The sequence below is a fragment of the Bombina bombina genome, chromosome 3 (genome assembly GCF_027579735.1).
Source record: "Bombina bombina isolate aBomBom1 chromosome 3, aBomBom1.pri, whole genome shotgun sequence".
Taxonomy (NCBI): domain Eukaryota; kingdom Metazoa; phylum Chordata; class Amphibia; order Anura; family Bombinatoridae; genus Bombina; species Bombina bombina.
In genome coordinates this window covers 1,296,133,217-1,296,149,945 of record NC_069501.1, presented here as the reverse complement: position 1 = coordinate 1,296,149,945, position 16,729 = coordinate 1,296,133,217, and the positions used below count along the sequence as shown (strand labels likewise).

General features: G+C 45.3%; 1 protein-coding gene across 1 annotated transcript in view; it reads right to left on the bottom strand.

Annotated features, from left to right (window-relative positions):
- Positions 1-16,729, bottom strand: part of LCMT2 (leucine carboxyl methyltransferase 2) — a 753,265-nt gene that overhangs the window by 128,016 nt on the left and 608,520 nt on the right. Inside the window, exon 13 of the mRNA XM_053705698.1 lies at positions 3,670-3,857. Coding sequence (XP_053561673.1) covers positions 3,670-3,857 — 188 coding nt within the window. The remainder of the gene's footprint in view (positions 1-3,669; positions 3,858-16,729) is intronic.

Here is a 16,729-nt window from a genome sequence, read left to right as displayed (position 1 = left end):
ATTAAGGAGGGGACACAAAAGAGAAGGAATGGAGCAGGGGATACACAGGAGAGGGATTAAGTAGGGGACACAAAGGAGAAGGAATGGGGCAGGGGATAAACAGGAGAGGGATTAAGGAGGGGACACAAAAGAGAAGGAATGGAGCAGGGGATACACAGGAGAATGATTAAGGAGGGGACACAAAAGAGAAGGAATGGGGCAGCGGATAAACAGGAGAGGGATTTAAAAAGGGGACACAAAGAAGAAGGAATGGGGCAGGGGATACACAGGAGAATGATTAAGGAGGGGACACAAAGGAGAAGGAATGGGACAAGGGAAACACAGGAGAGGGAATAAGGAGGGGACACAAAGGAGAAGGGATGGGGCAGGGGATACACAGGAGAGGGATTAGGGAGGGGACACAACGGAGAAGGAATGGGCAGGGGATACACAGGAGAATGATTAAGGAGGGGACACAAAGAAGAGGGAATGGGGCAAGGGATACACAGGAGAGGGATTAAGGAGGGGACACAAAGAAGAAGGAATGGGGCAGGGGATACACAGGAGAGGGATTAAGTTGGGGACACAAAGGAGAAGGAATGGGGCAGGGGATACACAGGAGAGGGATTAAGGAGGGGACACAAAGGAGAAGGAATGGGGCAGGGGATACACAGGAGAGGGATTAAGGAGGGGACACAAAGAAGAAGGACAGGGGCAGGAGATACACAGGAGAGGGATTAAGGAGGGGACACAAAGGAGAAGGAATGGGGCAGGGGATACACAGGAGAGGGATTAAGGAGGGGACACAAAGGAGAAGGAATGGTGCAGGGGATACACAAGAGAGGGATTAAGGAGGGGGCACAAAGGAGAAGGAATGGGGCAGGGGATACACAGGAGAGGGATTTAGGAGGGGACACATAGAAGAGGGAATGGGGCAGGGGATACACAGGAGAGGGATTTAGGAGGGGACACATAGAAGAGGGAATGGGGCAGGGGATACACAGGAGAGGGATTAAGGAGGGGACACAAAGGAGAAGGAATGGGGCAGGGGATACACAGAAGAGGGATTAAGGAGGGGACACAAAGGAGAAGGAATGGGGCAGGGGATACACAGGAGAGGGATTAAGGAGGGGACACAAAAGAGAAGGAATGGGGCAGGGGATACACAGGAGAGGGATTAAGGAGGGGACACAAAAGAGAAGGAATGGGGCAGGGGATACACAGGAGAGGGATTAAGGAGGGGACACAAAGGAGAAGGACAGGGGCAGGGGATACACATGAGAGGGATTAAGGAAGGGACACAAAGGTGAAGGAATGGGGCAGGGGATACAGAGGAGAGGGATTAAGGAGGGGACACAAAGAAGAAGGAATGGGGCAGGGGATACACAGGAGAGGGATTAAGGAGGGGGCACAAAGAAGAAGGAATGGGGCAGGGGATACACAGGAGAGGGATTAAGGAGGGGGCACAAAAGAGAAGGAATGGGGCAGAGGATACACAGGAGAATGATTAAGGAGGGGGCACAAAGAAGAAGGAATGGGGCAGGGGATACACGGGAGAGGGATTAAGGAGGGGATGCAACAGAGAAGGAATGGGGCAGGGGATACACATGAGAGGGATTAAGGAGGGACACAAAGGTGAAGGAATGGGGCAGGGGATACAGAGGAGAGGGATTAAGGAGGGGGCAACAAAGGAGAAGGAATGGGGCAGGGGATACACAGGAGAATGATTAAGGAGGGGACGCAAAGAAGAAGGAATGGGGCAGGGGATACACAGGAGAGGGATGAAGGCGGGGACACAAAGGAGAAGGAATTGGGCAGGGGATACACAGGAGAGGGATGAAGGAGGGGACACAAAGGAGAAGGAATTGGGCAGGGGATACACAGGAGAGGGATTAAGGAGGGGACACAAAGAAGAAGGAATGGAGCAGGGGATACAGAGGAGAGGGATTAAGGAGGGGACACAAAGGAGAAGGAATGGGGGCAGGGGATACACAGGAGAGGGATTAAGGCGGAGACACAAAGAAGAAGGAATGGGGCAGGGGATACACAGGAGAGGGATTAAGGAGGGGACACAAAGAAGAAGGAATGGGGCAGGGGATACACAGGAGAGGGATTAAGGAGGGGGCACAAAGGAGAAGGAATGGGGCAGGGGATACACAGGAGAGGAATAAAGGAGGGGGCACAAAGAAGAAGGAATGGGGCAGGGGATACACAGGAGAGGGATTAAGTAGGGGACACAAAGGAGAAGGAATGGGGCAGGGGATACACAGGAGAATGATTAAGGAGGGGGCACAAAGAGAAGGAATGGGGCAGGAGATACACAGGAGAGGGATTAAGGCGGGGGCACAAAAGAGAAGGAATGGGGCAGGGGAAACGCAGGAGAGGGAATAAGGAGGGGACACAAAGGAGAAGGAATGGGGCAGGGGATACACAGGAGAGGGATTAAGGAGGGGGCACAAAGGAGAAGGAATGGGGCAGGGGATACACAGGAGAATGATTAAGGAGGGGGCACAAAGGAGAAGGAATGGGGCAGGAGATACACAGGAGAGGGATTAAGGCGGGGGCACAAAAGAGAAGGAATGGGGCAGAGGATACACAGGAGAATGATTAAGGAGGGGGCACAAAAGAGAAGGAATGGGGCAGGGGATACACAGGAGAGGGATTAAGGAGGGGACACAAAGGAGAAGGACAGGGGCAGGGGATACACAGGAGAGGGATTAAGGAAGGGACACAAAGGTGAAGGAATGGGGCAGGGGATACAGAGGAGAGGGATTAAGGAGGGGACACAAAGAAGAAGGTATGGGGCAGGGGATACACAGGAGAGGGATTAAGGAGGGGACACAATGGAGGAGGAATGGGGCAGGGGATACACAGGAGAGGGATTAAGGAGGGGACACAATGGAGGAGGAATGGGGCAGGGGATACACAGGAGAGGGAATAAGGAGGGGACACAACGGAGAAGGAATGGGGCAGGGGATACACAGTAGAGGGAATAAGGAGGGGACACAACGGAGAAGGAATGGGTAGGGGATACATAGGAGAGGGAATAAGGAGGGGACACAACGAAGAAGGAATGGGGCAGGGGATACACAGAAGAATGATTAAGGAGGGGACACAAAGGAGAAGGAATGGGGCAGGGGATACATAGGAGAGGAATTAAGGAGGGGGCACAAAGAAGAGGGAATGGGGATATACAGGAGAATGAGTAAGGAGGGGGCACATAGAAGAGGGAATGGGGATATACAGGAGAATGAGTAAGGAGGGGGCACATAGAAGAGGGAATGGGGATATACAGGAGAATGAGTAAGGAGGGGGCACATAGAAGAGGGAATGGGGATATACAGGAGAATGAGTAAGGAGGGGGCACATAGAAGAGGGAATGGGGATATACAGGAGAATGAGTAAGGAGGGGGCACATAGAAGAGGGAATGGGGATATACAGGAGAATGAGTAAGGAGGGGGCACATAGAAGAGGGAATGGGGATATACAGGAGAATGAGTAAGGAGGGGGCACATAGAAGAGGGAATGGGGATATACAGGAGAATGAGTAAGGAGGGGGCACATAGAAGAGGGAATGGGGATATGCAGGAGAATGAGTAAGGAGGGGGCACATAGAAGAGGGAATGGGGATATGCAGGAGAGGGATTTACAGGTGTAGGTAGGTAAAAGTAGGTTAAATAAATTATTACCTGGGGGTGAGTTGGGGAACGGTGTCCAGTGATACCCACTGAAAGAAGGAACTACAAGGTCTTAAAAAGTAGATGGATCCGCTAGGGACCCCAGTACTCAGCAGGCCTCCCGATAATACAGCTCCCTCATTCCATGTACAACAGCTGTGTGAATGGCGTCCTGAAGGTGGAGAACCCTGAACTTGTACCTGCCATGAAGAAAGAGATAAAAATGACTACAGATGTGTCACAAAGAACAACCATTAATAGTAAGGTCTTGCTGGCAAGTCTAATGAATCCTTGTGAGAGACAGCAACACTCGTCTGCAGAGAGTGGCTGAACGTGACACACAACTTGTGTGCTTATCTTATGTTCTTTAGGTAACCTGTCAGCTCATTCTGTTGGCTTTGGATCTATTAACCCTTGTCTTGCTGGCAAGTCTGATGAATCCTTGTGAGACACAGCAACACTCGTCTGTAGACAGTGGCTGAACGCGACACACAACTTGTGTGCTCATATTATTTTCTTTAGGTAACCTGTCAGCTCATTCTGTTGGCTTTGGATCTATTAACCCTTGTCTTGCTGGCAAGTCTGATGAAACCTTGTGAGAGACAGCAACACTCGTCTGTAGACAGTGGCTGAACGTGACACACAACTTGTGTGCTTATCTTATGTTCTTTAGGTAACCTGTCAGCTCATTCTGTTGGCTTTGGATCTATTAACCCTTGTCTTGCTGGCAAGTCTGATGAAACCTTGTGAGAGACAGCAACACTCGTCTGTAGACAGTGGCTGAACGTGACACACAACTTGTGTGCTTATCTTATGTTCTTTAGGTAACCTGTCAGCTCATTCTGTCTGTAGAGAGTGGCTGAACGTGACACACAACTTGTGTGCTTATCTTATGTTCTTTAGGTAACCTGTTAGCTCATTCTGTTGGCTTTGGATCTATTAACCCTTGTCTTGCTGGCAAGTCTGATGAAACCTTGTGAGAGACAGCAACACTCGTCTGTAGACAGTGGCTGAACGTGACACACAACTTGTGTGCTTATCTTATGTTCTTTAGGTAACCTGTCAGCTCATTCTGTTGGCTTTGGATCTATTAACCCTTGTCTTGCTGGCAAGTCTGTTGAATCCTTGTGAGACACAGCAACACTCGTCTGTAGACAGTGGCTGAACGCGACACACAACTTGTGTGCTCATATGTTCTTTAGGTAACCTGTCAGCTCATTCTGTTGGCTTTGGATCTATTAACCCTTGTCTTGCTGGCAAGTCTGATGAATCACTTCTAACAGGAGTTGTTCCAAAAGACTGGAAAACTGCCAATGTAGTCCCTCTTCATAAAAAGGGTAGTAGGGAAGATTCTGTTAACTATAGGCCAGTCAGTTTGACCTCAATTGCAGGGAAATTAATGGGAACTCTTTTAAAGGAAAGACTTGTATCTTTCATTCAGACAAACAACTTAGAATACAAAGGACAGCATGGTTTCACTGCTGGAAGATCATGCCTGACTAATCTAATTGATTTCTTTGACCATGTAAGTAAAATAATAGACCAGGGAGGAGCCGTAGATGTTGCATATCTAGACTTTAGCAAAGCATTTGACACTGTCCCACACAACAACAAACTTATTCACAAAATGTATTGCCTTGGAATAGATGCTAAGATTGTTAAGAGGGTAGAATGCTGGCTTAAAGATAGACAACAGAGGGTTTCAATTAATGGAGTACATTCAAATGAGGCAGCAGTTACTAGTGGTGTTCCCCCAAGGGTCAGTTCTTGGGCCAGTTCTGTTTAACATGTTCATAAGTGATATTGGAAATGGGCTTAAAGGATTACTTTCTGTTATAATTTTTAAGCCAAACAACTAACATATTAAAGTTAATAAACATTAATTAAAACCTACTGACCTATATTTTCTCCAAAACGAAGTTTCATAACGTTATAAAAGTTATATCTTGTATTCCCCAATGATGTCACGTTATCCTGCCCACTATTTTCAGCACTGTGTGTTCAAAATACTTAAACCAATGAAATTGTGTTTAAAGCACCATTTTGAAACCTAGGTATTGTAAACGGATTGGTACAGAGCAAAGGATACCCACGGAGTGGGTTTGGAAAACAATTAAATTTTCAGACAAGATTTCTGATATACGGTAGAGATATGCTAATGAAATGCTATTGATAAAAAGCGTATTTGTGGTAGTTAGTTAGTAACAGGCATAGAAAATATTTACTTACAGTGGCCCTTTAAGGGGAAGGTTTGCTTGTTTGCTGATGATACAAACAGGGTAGATGTTCCAGGAGGAGTTGATCAAATGAACTGTGATATTAATAAACTAGAGGACTGGTCAAATAAATGGGATCTGGAATTTAATATTACCAAGAGCAAAATTATGCATATAGGATCCAAAAACCCAAAGGCCGATTATAGTCTCAATGGTACATTACTGACTGTAATTAAAGAAGAAAGGGATTTGGGAATTATTATTTCAGATGATTTAAAATTTGGTACACAATGCCGCAGTGCAGCCAGCAAGGCCAGTCAAATGCTTGGTTGCATTGGAAGAGGTTTTAGCAGCAGAAATAGCAAGGTTCTTATGCCACTTTACAGATCATTAGTTAGAACAAATCTGGAATACTGTGTACAGTTCTGGAGACCATATCTTCAGAAAGATATAAATAAACTAGAAGCTGTCCAAAGGAGGGCTACTAAAATGGTACATGGTCTAAAATATAAAACGTACAAAGAAAGACTCTATGATCTAAATATGTATAGTTTAGAGGATAGAAGGGAAAGAGGTGACATGATAGAAACCTTTAAATATATGAAGGGATTTAATAACATAGAAGCTGAAAGCATTTTTCACAAAAAAATAAATGCCAAAACAAGGGGTCACAATCTAAAGTTAGAGGGTAGCAGATTCAGGAGAAATTTCAGGAAGCATTTTTTTACAGAAAGGGTGGTGGATTCATGGAAAGAACTTCCATTTGAGGTGGCAAACACAAAGACTGTAAAAGAATTTAAAAATGCCTGGGACATACATAAGGCTATCCTAAGGAAAAAATAACATGTAATATGGGTAGACTTGATGGGCCTTTTTGGTTCTTATCTACCGTCAAATTCTATGTTTCTATGCAAGTCTGATGAATCCTTGTGAGAGCACAGCAACACTCGTCTGTAGACAGTGGCTGAACGTGACACACAACTTGTGTGCTTATCTTATGTTCTTTAGGTAACCTGTCAGCTAATTCTGTTGGCTTTGGATCTAATAACCCTTGTCTTGCTGGCAAGTCTGATGAACCCTTGTGAGAGACAGCAACACTCGTCTGTAGACAGTGGCTGAACGTGACACACAACTTGTGTGCTTATCTTATGTTCTTTAGGTAACCTGTCAGCTCATTCTGTTGGCTTTGGATCTATTAACCCTTGTCTTGCTGGCAAGTCTGATGAATCCTTGTGAGACACAGCAACACTCGTCTGTAGACAGTGGCTGAACGCGACACACAACTTGTGTGCTCATATTATTTTCTTTAGGTAACCTGTCAGCTCATTCTGTTGGCTTTGGATCTATTAACCCTTGTCTTGCTGGCAAGTCTGATGAAACCTTGTGAGAGACAGCAACACTCGTCTGTAGACAGTGGCTGAACGTGACACACAACTTGTGTGCTTATCTTATGTTCTTTAGGTAACCTGTCAGCTCATTCTGTTGGCTTTGGATCTATTAACCCTTGTCTTGCTGGCAAGTCTGATGAATCCTTGTGAGACACAGCAACACTCGTCTGTAGACAGTGGCTGAACGTGACACACAACTTGTGTGCTTATCTTATGTTCTTTAGGTAACCTGTCAGCTCATTCTGTTGGCTTTGGATCTATTAACCATGAGCTTCATCCTCATAAAAACAAAATCTGTTTTCTGCTTTCTTTATTTTAGTGGGAGTTTTGCTAAGCTGTATTTAAAGGGACACTGAACCCAAATTTGTTCTTTCATGATTCAGATAGAGCATGCAATTTTAAGCAACTTTCTAATTTACTCCTATTTTCAATTTGTCTTCATTCTCTTGCTATCTTTATTCGAAAAGCAAGGAAGTTTATAAGCCGGACCATTTTTGGTTCACAACCTGGGTTGTGCTTGCTGATTGGTGGCTAAATGCACCCATCAATAAACAAATGCTGTCCAGGGTTCTGAACTAAAAATTGGCTGGCTCCTTAGCTTAGATGCCTTCCTTTTCAAATAAAGATAGTCATAGAACAAAGAAAACTAATAATGATTACCAGATAATTTAATTTCCTTCTGTATAAGGAGAGTCCGGGGCATCATTCCTTACTGTTGGGAAATACTGAACCTGACGACCAGGAGGAGGCAAAGACACCCCAGCCAAAGGCTTAAATACCTCTCCCACTTCCCCCAGTCATTCTGCCGAGGGAACAAGGAACAGTAGGAGAAATATCAGGGTATAAATGGTGCCAGAAGAAAAATATAATTTAGAGGGCCACCCATCAGAGAACACGGGCGGGAGCCATGGACTCTCCTTATACAGAAGGAAAGAAAATTATCTGGTAAGCATAATTTATGTTTTCCTTCTTAATATAAGGAGAGTCCACGGCTTCATTCCTTACTGTTGGGAAACTTATACCCAAGCTCTAGAGGACACTAAATGATAACGGGAGGGACAAAAAGAGAGGCGGACCCTAATCTGAAGGCACCACAGCCTGCAAAACCTCTCTCTCGAAAGCTGCTTCAGCCGAAGAAAAACATCAAACTTGTAAAATTTAGAAAAAGTATTTAAGGAGGACCAGATAGCTGCCTTACAAATCTGATCCATAGAGGCCTTATTCTTAAAGGTCCAAGAGGAAGCCACTGCTCTAGTAGAATGAGCCACAATTCTCTGAGGAGGTCTATGTCCCGCTGTCTCATAAGCAAAACGGATAACACTCCTTAACCAAAAGATATGGAAGTCGAAGATACTTTCTGACCCTTACGCTTCCCAGAATAAACAAATAAGGAAGAAGTTTGTCTAAAATCCTTAGTAGCCTGAAGATAGAACTTCAAGGTGCGAACCACGTCCAAATTATGAAGCAAGCAATCCTTCAAAGGAGGAGGATTAGGACACAAGGAAGGTACCACAATCTCTTGATTGATGTTGCGGTCTGACACAACCTTAGGAAGAAAACCTAACGTATTACGTAGGACAGCCTTATCAGAATGGAACACCAGATAAGCAGGCTGTTTGAGCATCATATGCCTGAAGAAACGGCGCAGAGGTCGCTAAGAAACGCGTTGCAGTTTTGATGCTTAGATATGTTTTAGTCTTTTTTTTATTGTTCATTATATTTTAATACACTTTTAATACATATTAAGTAGCTTTTTTTTTGGAGCCTTCTTTGGAGTTCTTGTTAGTTTTTTGCTAACACACATTGTTATGGTACCAACAGGATACCAAGGGTTAATACCAGATGGAAGATGCCCTGAATGTGAGATCAGCAACTCACAACCCAGCTAATTCCCCCCTCAAACATGAGACCAGGCTCCACATTGAAGGTTAAAACAGAATGCACTTTATTGAAGGCTATATGCCCAGTATTTATGCAGGTCTGACCCCAGATGGGGGGTTGAAAGAATATTGTACATTAGATAGAGGGAAAACGCCCTTTGACATGCCACAATAGAATTACATTACTTAAGCAGATAAACAATTTAGTCCTTCTTATCACTTGGGCGTCTGCTCTCTGGATGTGATTAAACAATGTGAATGTTTATCACTAAAACTTAATTACAGTACACAATAGCTGATGCTAGCAAACCTGTCTTTAGAAAATAGCTTCTCAAAGCTGAACAAAGTTAACTCTTTCAGTACTGACAGAATGGTCTGTCACACACATCATCTCTACAGTTTTATATAGTGACCTGGGCCACTACTAATAGTCCAGTCTGTTTGGCACTTGATAAGTGCTTTTCCACATGCGAGTACCCTGGACATCGGTGAGCTCCATATTGTTTGTGGGTTACATTACCTTGGTTTTTCTGCACTAGGAGGCGCCCTTTTCTATCTCTGTTCTCAGATACTCTGCGCGCAGAAGCAATAGCCAGGAAAAAAAGAACCTTCCAGGATAACAACTTAATGTCAATTACATGCATAGGCTCAAATGGAGCCCACTGCAAAACTTTAAGAACAAAATTCAAACTCCAGGGAGGAGCCTTAGATCTGAACACGGGCCTGATCTTAATCAGAGCCTTAACAAACGACTGAACATCTGGAAGCTCCTAGAGTCTCTTGTGCAGTAAAACAGACAGGGCTGAAATCTGTCCCCTCAGGGAACTGGCAGAAATACCCTTCTCCAGTCCGTCCTGGAGAAACGATAGGATCCTGGCAACCTTAACTTTATACCAGGGGAATCCATGCTCTTCACACCAGAATAAATAGGTTTTCCACACCTTATGAGAGATGCGACGAGTAACCAGCTTATGAGCTTGAATGAGAGTATCAATAACCCGCTCAGAAAAACCTCACTTGGCTAGGACTAAGCGTTCAATCTCCATGCAGTCAGCCTCAGATAATCTAGATTTTGATGAACAAAAGGACCTTATTCCAGCAGATCCCTTCAACAAGGTAAACTCCATGGAGGAGAAGATGACATCCCCACTAGATCCGCAAACCACGTCCTTTGCGGCCATGATGGAGCAATCACTGATGCCTGCTCCCGCTTGAAGCGGGCCACTACACAAGGAAGTAGTGGTAACTGCGGGAAAAGGTAGATTAGATTGAAACTCCAAGGCATTGCTAATGCATCTATTCGCTCCACCTGAGGATCACTTGACCTCGAGCCATATCTGGGTAGCTTGGTATTGAGACAAGACGACATGAGATCTTTTTCCTGCGTCCCCCACCTGTAGCATATCTCCGCAAACACTTCAGGATGGAGAGACCATTTCCCCGGATGAAAGGATTGTCTGCTGAGAAAATCCGCTTCCCAGTTGTCCACACCCGGAATGTGGATTGCTGATAGCGAACAGCTGTGGGCTTCCGCCCACTGCAGAATCCGAGATACTTCCCTCATTGCTATGGAGCTTCTCGTTCCATCCGGATGGTTGATGTAAGCCACCGAGGTTATATTGTCTGATTGGAATCTGATAAACCGGGACAAACCCAGAAGAGGCTAAGCTTTCAGAGCATTGAAGATTGCTCAAAGTTCCAGAATGTTGATCGGGAGGGAGCGTTCCTTCTGAGACCACAGGCCCTGTGCCTTCCTGGCACCCCAAACAGCTCCCCATCATGATAGACTCGCGTCTCTGGCACCCCAAAACAGCTCCCCATCATGATAGACTCTCTGGTCTGTTATAAATATTCTCATGGATATGGAGTCTATTATAGTACCCAGGAATTCTAATCTGGTGCTTGGAATCAGAGAACTCTTTTCTAAGTTTATCTTCCATCCATGAGATCGAAGAAGAAATAGAAGAGAAGAATATCGTCCAAGTAGGGAGCTACTGCTATACCCCGGGTTCTGGCAACAGCCAGAAGAGCCCCTAGAACCTTCATAAAGATTCCTGGAGCAGTAGCTAGACCAACGGAAGTGCAATAAACTGGAAGTGTTGGTCCAGGAACGCAAACCTTAGGAACTGGTAGTGATCCTTGTGGATTGGCACATGAAGGTAAGCATCCTTCAGATCTATAGTGGTCATTAACTGTCCTTCCTGAACTAGAGGAAGGATGGACCTTATTGTCTCCATCTTGAACGAGGGGACATTTAGAATCTTGTTTAAGCATTTCAGGTCTCGAATCAGGCGGAAAGTTCCCTCCTACTATCCCAAACCTATTTCTTCGATAGGAACCGGGACTATGACCCCTAGGGAGGACAAATCCAGCACGCACCCCAGAAAGGCTCCCCTCTTTTCTAACTTTGAAGACAGGCTTGAAAGGAGAAATCTGCCCTTGGGTGGTTGAGATTTGAAACCTATCTTGTATCCCTGAGCTATGGCCTCCAGGACCCAATATTAGCGTTAGCATCTGAAAACAGCGACAGTCTGCCCCCTACACGATCCAGCACCGCATTGTGGGCCGCCCCTTCATGCCGACTTGTTCTTGATGGGCTTCTTGCTCTGCTTGGATTTATTCCAGGATTGAGCCGGCTTCCAAGTACTCTTGGCTTGCTCGGGCTTATGTGACGAAAGGCAAAGAATGACTGGGCGATAGGGGAAGTGGGAGAGGTATTTAAGCCTTTGGCTGGAGTGTCTTTGCCTCCTCCTGGTGGCCAGGTTCAGTATTTCCCAACAGTAAGGAATTAAGCCGTGGACTCATTATATTAAGAAGGAAAACTGATTTTGTGCACAGGGCTATAAGGAACAAAACATTGGCACAGCTGTAGATAGGGCTAGGAAAACTGATAGGACAGAACTTTTAAAGTATAAGAATTAAATAAAAACAAATTTGATGCACCATTTATCACTGATTACAGTGATGAATATGGAGTAATACATAAAATTATTAGTAAACGCTGGCACTTAGTTAAAAATTATAGTGTTATAGGAGATTAAGTCTCACCTTATCACAAGTTTGTATATAAAAAAAGTCAGAAACCTGAAGTCTATACTGGCCCCCTAATGAGTTCAAAAGAACAAAGATAATTCGGAAAGATATCGATTTTAATGGGCATGACCTACGTCGTTTTTATTCCTGCTTTACATGCAAGGCATACAGATATAGCAAAGAAAAAAACAAATTCCCTATCAAATATAGAAAAATCTAGGGTTAGGGTTTACACATAACGGTGTAATATATATGTTACACTGTTTGACCAATTTAATACATTGGTAAAACGACCAGATCTTTAAAAGATCTCATAAGAGAGCATCTTTGCAATATTGACAAAGACCATCTAGATACTCACCTGTATAGGCACTTCAGAGAAGTACATAAAAATGTAAATGATCTTAAATACCAGGGTATCTGCATAGTGCCCCCTAATTGGAGTGGGGTATATTTTGAGAAAAGGCTCCCTCTGAATTGATATATAAACGACTATTTCCAAAGGGACTTGAATCAGAACCAGATATTTCCCCTTTATAAAAGACTAATGCTTGTCGTGGCTTCTATCATGTTAAACATTTTAAACATTCTAAAAATTATAATGATGAGCTACCATAATAATATAGTGATAGTGCATGCATTTATATAGAATTGAGAAAAAAATCATATAAGGGAATCTGTTACGGTTGCCTCCAGGCTGGCTGGAAGTTGGACCGTAGAAAAGGATGCTCCTAGCGCTCACCAAAGGATCATCAGCACCGTAGACACTATAACTACTGCGTAGCCACCATACGTAATGCAGACTCTACGAACCACCGCTGCTGGGCTGGTATCTCGCCATCTGCTCTACGTCCTGGACCTACGACCAGGCTCCAGTAGGTGAACCTCTTCCTTCTGTACAGCGAAGCAGGATCAGGAACAAGAGCTCTTACAGGAGCTCAGTAGCTAAGGGAGTATATAGAGCATAGCAATCCCTGTAGTGATTATAGCTGTCCCCTACAAACATGAGTCAAAGTTGCAAGTTAGAGGGTCAGAAAAGGTCTGATGTGCTGGAACACCCAGCCTGCTTTTTATTGAGGTTACATGCAGAAAAGGACACTCTCAGGGGGAGGCATAAAATCCCCAATCACACATTTGATACATTTAGATAGAGACAACGCCCTTTTACAGGCCATAGTAGAATTACATTTCTTCAGCAGATACAATTTACACACAAGAAAACAATGCAGTCCACCTTATCACTAGCAGTCTGATTAGACAATGGGAATGTTTTATCACTAAACTTAATTAGAGCTGATCCCAGCAAACTTGCATTTAGAAAGCTTCTTGAAGCTCAACAAAATTAACTCTTAATGGCACACAATGAAAACTAATGTTTTTGTAACAGTGCTCCCTTTCTGTGGAACACTCTGCCTGTGTGGTACTTTGGTTCAGTAAGCCCTATTTACGGAACCAAGTTGGAGAAAGCCAGGGACAAGTTATTTTACAGGTCTGGGGACATAGTCTTAAAGGGGCATTGTTCACCAAAGTCACAATATGTCCCCAGACGGTTCTTAAAGGGCCATACACACCCAATAAAAGTTAATATGTTTTCAGGGGCACAATCTTCCAGGGGCCATAGTCATGAGGAAGGAGGCTGGCAAATAGGCTTCTCCAAAATCCAGGGAAGCAGGACAATTTTCCATTTAAAGGGCCAGTTACAAATAGCAGTTTGTAACATATCTCCCCTTTTGGAGGGAGACTAAACAGGCACCTGACCTTCTGTCGGTCAGTGCCTAAGTTAGTCTCGCAACCCACCCACAAATAAACATTAGCAGCAAAGTAGCCCCCCCACAATAAGTAGTACTGGCCTGTAGGTTCCAGGTTGTAGGATGAAAGTGTAACATCCTTGGCCTTCCTGGCGCAGCTGGGCAAATAGCTGGTGGTAATTGGGGGGCAGAGGCCAGCGGCACTCTGCCCTGGTGCCAGCGCTTCTGCTGGGGTGAGGGGTTTGCAGGCCAGTCCTGTAACAAGGGGGTCTGTAGGGCAGAGGCCAGCAGCGCTCTGTCCTGGTGCCAGCTCTTCTGCTGGGGGAATTGGGGCATAGTCCTGCCCGGTGGCAAAGAGAACGTGGGGGTCAGTGGGGGTTAACATCTCCACTGTTAACCCTGGGCCCAAGTTAGGAGTTAGCTGGGGAGGGGGAGATTGGCTTACCTCCTCCTCCTGATACTCCGGTGGCCGTTGGGAAGGGAGGTCGATGCTCTCCGCTCCCTGTGGAACATGCTGCGGCTGGGGAGAGAGACCGGTTGTCTCCTCTCCCTGGAAGGCACACTCCGGCTGGGGAGGGAGGTCGATGCTCTCCCCTCCCTGTAGCTGGGTCTGTCGCTGGGGATCTGGGCCGCCTGCCCAGCATCCCTGTAGGGCCGGTAGAGAGACTGCGGTCCCATCTCCACCTGCCTGCTGGGGGTCCTCCCAGGACCAGTCTATGAGGCCTGCTGCCTTGGGTATCTCTGGTTGGGGAAGGAGACCGGTTGTCTCTTCCCTCTGCACGGTATACTGCCGTTGGGGAGGGAGGTCGCTGCTCTCCTCTCCCTGTGGAACATGCTGCGGCTGGGGAGAGAGACCAGGTGTTCATACCCTCAAACTCCACAGTTGGCGCTCAAAGGCTCGTGCCGCTTCGTTCTCATTATCCAATTCCCGGATGATGCGACTGACTACCTCCTGCGCAGGGTCTGGACCATATCGGACTAGCCGCCTCTTTACCTCTGGAACGAAATCAGCGCCCTCATAGCGACGGATCAGGTTGAGGTGCTCTTCACAGGGTTCTGACCAGTGTCTTGTCAGCTCCATGCTGCTGTAGGTAGGGACGCTGCGCAGTGGCTAGCGTTGCCCTCAATTACTCTTCTACGATACCAGTGCTGTTGTGGTGCTGCTCCTTGCGCTAGGACGCGATCCCACCGCTGCCGCCAAATGTTACGGTTGCCTCCAGGCTGGCTGGAAGTTGGACCTTAGAAAAGGATGCTCCTAGCGCTCACCAAAGGAGCAGCAGCACCGTAGACTCTATAACTGCTGCGTAGCCACCATAAGTAATGCAGACTCTATGAACCACCGCTGCTGGGCTGGTATCTCGCCGTCTGCTCTGCGCCCTGGACCTATGACCAGGCTCCAGTAGGTGAACCTCTTCCTTCTGTAGCAATCAGCTCTTACAGGAGCTCAGTAGCTAAGGGAGTATATAGAGCATAGCAATCCCTGTAGTGATTATAGCTGTCCCCTACAAACATGAGTCAAGGCTGCAAGTTAGAGGGTCAGAATAGGTCTGATGTGCTGGGACACACAGCCTGCTTTTTATTGAGGTTACATGCAAACAGGACACTCTCAGGGGGAGGCATAAAATCCCCAATCACACATTTGATACATTTAGATAGAGACAACGCCCTTTGACAGGCCACCATAGAATACATTTCTTCAGCAGATAACGATTTACACACAAGAAAACAATGCAGTCCACCTTATCACTAGCAGTCTGATTAGACAATGGGAACGTTTTATCACTAAACTTAATTAGAGCTGATCCCAGCAAAATTGTATTTAGAAAGCTTCTTGAAGCTCAACAAAATTAACTCTTAATGGCACACAATGAAAACTAATGCTTTTGTAACAGTGCTCCCTTTCTGTGGAACACTCTGCCTGTGTGGTACTTTGGTTCAGCAAGCCCTATTTACGGAACCAAGTGGGAGAAAGCCAGGGACAAGTTATTTTACAGGTCTGGGGACATAGTCTTAAAGGGGCATTGTTCACCAAAGTCACAATATTTCCCCAGACGGTTCTTAAAGGGCCATGCACACCCAATAAAAGTTAATATGTTTTCAGGGGCACAATCTTCCAGGGGCCATAGTCATGAGGAAGGAGGCTGGCAAATAGGCTTCTCCAAAATCCAGGGAAGCAGGGCAATTTTCCATTTAAAGGGCCAGTTACAAATAGCAGTTTGTAACAGAATCTATAGAAGAAATACCACAAAACATTGAAATACCACTTTAATAGAACTAAAGTTTCTTTTAAACCAATCATAAAGGAGCAAGTTCTTTCAAAGAGGAGGGATTACTGAGTTTTACCATCTTTATAAAGCCCTGTAACAGGGTGAAATATGTAGACGTGAATCTCAGTGAAAGTGGATAACTTCTGGTTATGTGAAGCATAATGGATTTCCTTTTTATGGCACAGCTTGAATAGGCATACTGTGTATATCAAGTACTGAAGTGCAGTTGCCGGGTACCATCATAGTGACGCTAAACCACGTGACTGGGGATTCCAGAACTAACCAGAGTGTCTTATTGAAGATCCAACAAGCGGAGCACACAGAGATAAACTTGTGTATACGGAGGACGTTTGGGAGAGACATCCAGTAATTAGGTAAAGAAACAGAGACCCTTAAAGGGACACTGAAGTCAAAATAAACTTTCATGATTCAGATAGAGCACACCATTTGAAACAAATTTCCAATTTACTTCCATTAACAAAAACATAATTTATGTAAGAACTTACCTGATAAATTCATTTCTTTCATATTAGCAAGAGT